At 30.1% G+C, this 4,363-nt stretch overlaps 1 protein-coding gene across 1 annotated transcript in view; it reads left to right on the top strand.

Moving 5' to 3' along the window:
• Nucleotides 1-3,573: 3,573 nt before the first annotated feature.
• Nucleotides 3,574-4,363, top strand: part of LOC105624505 (protein TANC2) — a 38,141-nt gene continuing 37,351 nt past the window's right edge. Inside the window, exon 1 of the mRNA XM_012205865.1 lies at nt 3,574-3,670. Coding sequence (XP_012061255.1) covers nt 3,574-3,670 — 97 coding nt within the window. The remainder of the gene's footprint in view (nt 3,671-4,363) is intronic.

Raw genomic sequence — 4,363 nt, 5'->3', positions numbered from 1 at the left:
TCCGGGATGAAAGAAACATCTACAGTCTGCATATCCATTCTACATATATAGAATGGATGTCGCTATTCTACATATAGAATATAGAAGAGACAAACATGTATTTGTGTATTTGTAGTTGAAAAAACTACTTCTACTCGAACATAATGCATAAACCTTACAGAAATGAAATTTAATCCTCGAGAAATTATTTATTTCGAGTATTGTAACGAAAACGCTAAACATTAGTTTTCACTCAAAATTTAAATAATTGATCACAACCTTCCTGTATTAAATTTCTACAAAGATAATCGCAATCATATATCTTTATCTTCTTTTTCTAATTTTTTTTATTTTCTTTTTTTTATTTCTTTTTATTTCTATCTACAGCAAAATAAATGTAATATCTCTGGAAACAAGAAAGTCCTGAAAAATTATTGTCATATATTGCAAGAAAAGATATATTGCTTTTTCGTATCTATTTCAAACAAGTTGCATACGGATATATACGCGACACGCGAGACGTATGAGAATCTATCGACCGATGGTACGCATCAATGCGACGCGACGCATTTTCCTCGGTGATAAAATCTCAGAAGAATGACGGCGCGGCGTCTACCGGTACGTCGAGACGGCGGCGTTCGTGCCTCCCGAAATAACTGCCACGTATCCTGAATCCAAGCAGGAACCACGTATGTACGCAGTCACGACTCGCGAGGAACCGGTTGCCATGGGGCTACAAAAATAAATTTAAAAAAAACATTTACATCAAACGATATCATGCGCAATTCTTCATTTCGGGTTATCAATCGATTAAAATTAACGCTAGACTTTAAGAGATGAATGACTTCAAGAAGAAAAATGAAAACAGTATCACTGTAATCGCTTTCAAATCCGACCGAGGGATGATCGATCCTGCTAATTATAATCAACTCATCTTTTTCCACGACAAGAAGAATAAATTAGGATAGACTAGAGCAAGTCCAGATTAGAATTAATTGACAAGCGTAAAACTGATGGGGATAAGTATTCGATTAGATTGAGATCGTTTCGTGCGAATCGATATTGTTTTAAATAAATTTCTCGATGATTTTTGATGCGCAAAAGAGTAGCAGATCGGGATATTCCAGTTGAAAACTGAAACCGAGACCAGACGCTTCCTTCTAAGGTAGACATTTTTGGTACAAGGGCGGACGATGTAACGTGCACACATGACGAGCGTGCCACGTGTAAAATCGGTGCGATTATTTAGAAGAGATCAGGAAAAACAAATAAACTAAAGAGTTGGTGTAACAAAATGTGTGTATATCTTATATTCTTTGCTTACATTCTTTATCCATAATTATTGTTCATCTTTTATATCTTCATCGAACTCTAAGATGAGCATTGCGTTCAAGTCTTATGAAACTTGGAAATGTACTCCACATACAGCACAGAAAGATTGCAGAAACATTGCAGAATGATTTCACTGAAACATTGCAATATTGCGCATGATGATTGCGAAACGTTGCTGAATCATTGTTGCAAAATCATTGTTTCAACAAAGTTAAGTGTTAAAATGTCTATTTTTTGTTATATTGCAACAAATTCCGGCAATATTACAATAATGTATTTGGATAAATTTTTTACGAAGATTCTAAAATGAAAACTATTTGTATACATATATCTCACTAATTTTAATTTTTCTACAAATCGTATTTCTAGTGATATGTGCTTTCAAAAGCAATTTTTTATGACAATAAAATATTCCAATAAATATAGTATTAATTCTGAAGAATAAATTTATTCGTAAAGATAGAGCATGTATGTGTGTGCCCCGAACAAATTACAAATATTATCCACATTAATAATACAGTCGCTTGGTAAGTTAATCATGGATTAAGTTAATAGTGATTCTTTTTATTGTGATTTGAAATCACTACGAGTTAATTGAAATCAATTAAAAAATGACGAATATTGATATGAAATTTATCAATAAAATTCGAGCATTGGTTTATTCTTGGTTTCTTTTTATTTACATCAGGCATAAATACATCACATAATTAATATTTCGTTTTCAACGTTTCAATTTAATTGCTTGCTCATCTTATCAGATAATGATACATTGATTGTATCCAAATTCGATCTTATACAATCTTTTGATTTCATATTTAAAATAAATATAAAACTTAGCTAATGAAATGGCCGTCAAATAATAGGTTAAAAAAAAATTTTTTAATTAAATATAAAATGAATTATATTAATTATTATATCATAAAAACGGCTGTTAAACTAAAAAGACTGTACTACATAAATATTGTAAAAACTTTTATATTTTTATATTATTATTATTGTAACAATTAAAAAATTACAGTTTTGCAATGTTTGTGGAATATTACAAGCACATTATTGACATTTTGCAGGCATATTGTTAATTTACATTTCTGTAATACCTCTGCAATGTTACATTGCAATCTATAATATGCAACATTGCAGCAATATTGCTTCAATCTTCTGTGCTGGAACGCACATATTTATTTTTCGCGCATGAATATGAATCAATCTTGTAAAATTTGAAACATATGGATCGCTGGCGCCAAAGATATATATATATTTTTATTTGATATATATTTTTCTATTTATTTAAGGAATATTTATTACTTGATGAAATCGTACAAATTCATTCTGTAGAATTATTATTTGCAGAATATTAATTCGCAGAATTATTATTATAGATTTTTACTGCTGAGAACCGGGTAATAAAATTAATTGATACGATGTTATACCGCATAACGGTATTGACAAGTTGACTTATTTCTGTATCATTCCTTGTTTATTTTTTAAGCAATTGAAATAAATTTGTAGCTGAATCACACATTCCATGCAGGTATCACGTTTTAGAGTGGATAAAAATCATGTTTTAAATATATTTTAAACTGTTTAAAACATGCTTAATCGATTTTTAATATATTTTAAATGATTTTTTATAATACAATTTAAAGTATGTATGAAGCATTAAAAATATGTTAAAAAAAACACAATGATTTATTCTTAAAAAAAACATTATCTTTTATCAACTCTGTTTAATTTACATTTAACTTCATAAAGATTACCCGATGATTCTCAAAATGTAAGTAGTGAGCAGTTGGAAAAAATAATCCGGTTTATTAATTTAGACAAATGTAATTATAATTGTTATCATTTAATCGATATTTAAATACACAAGATTTCATTTTGAAGAAAATGTCGTGGAAATCCCTACGTTTGCTATATTTGGCGTTTCGAGTCATCCTATAGTCACGCGAGTCTAAAATTTTAGTGCGATGTGTACCGCTATTGCTTTAAACTTGGACGCACATTCTCTCTTTGCGATACATAAGCATATCAAGTATTTACGAGCAATCCTTTTCATGATTAAAGCTCTAAAAAGATTAAAATTCTTTATATAGCATTTGAAAAAAGAATTGAAAAGGGAAGGAAATTGCGCTTTATAGCTCGTAGTAGGTTCAATAGAATCCGGTCTTTCAAGTTATGTGTACTCATAACTGTACTTTACATTTCAGCTCGTTACCGAATGTACTATAAAACAAGAGATTCATCCAATTGAAGTAGGAAAATATGAGAGCTAGAGACTCCATTGTGTATACTCCAGTATCCCTTGGACCCGACACTGACGACGAGGAGACATTGGTCAACGAAGAAGTCTACAAAAATGGTGATTATTAAAAAAATCTATAAAAGCTTATATTATATAGAAAGTTTTCAATGTCTTTTTTATCTACGATGTACTTTTGTTCATTGTTAAACGAATAGAAACATATGATTGATAGAAACGTATGTTCAATGAACAGCAAGATGATTTGAATTATTACGGTTGGAATTTCTATAACTACAATATTTCGCATTGTCTTGAAAAGAGAATGTTACTTGACAACGATAATCAATATTACACATAATATGTATTCAAATAATTCTGAATTAATAAATTAATCAATAAAAATATGTATCTTAATTAGGGAAGGGGAAGGGGGAAATGATGTATGTTTAAATATTACTGACCAAGCAGGATGTAATTGGAAATCGAGGATATCCGAATATATGCGAGAGTCTGAGTCAGCGCACCTACGTGCGCTACTTCCGAATTTGAACTCAAAGGGATCGTAATACGTAGGTATTGTGCACGTAGGTGTACGATGTACACGTAACTCTGAATGGATCCTCGTCCAATTCCGTTTTTGGAAATGCATATTTCGGATGTGTGTGTGTGTGTGTGTGTGTGTGTGTGTGTGTGTGTGTGTGTGTGTGTGTGTGTGTGTAGTATATTATATATATATATATATAATAATAACANTATATATATATATATATATATATATATATATATATATATATATATATATATATATAT

Source organism: Atta cephalotes (genome assembly GCF_000143395.1).
Source record: "Atta cephalotes unplaced genomic scaffold scaffold00081, whole genome shotgun sequence".
Classification (NCBI taxonomy): domain Eukaryota; kingdom Metazoa; phylum Arthropoda; class Insecta; order Hymenoptera; family Formicidae; genus Atta; species Atta cephalotes.
Note: the sequence above shows the minus strand (reverse complement) of the source record. Positions and strands in the feature narration are given on the sequence as shown.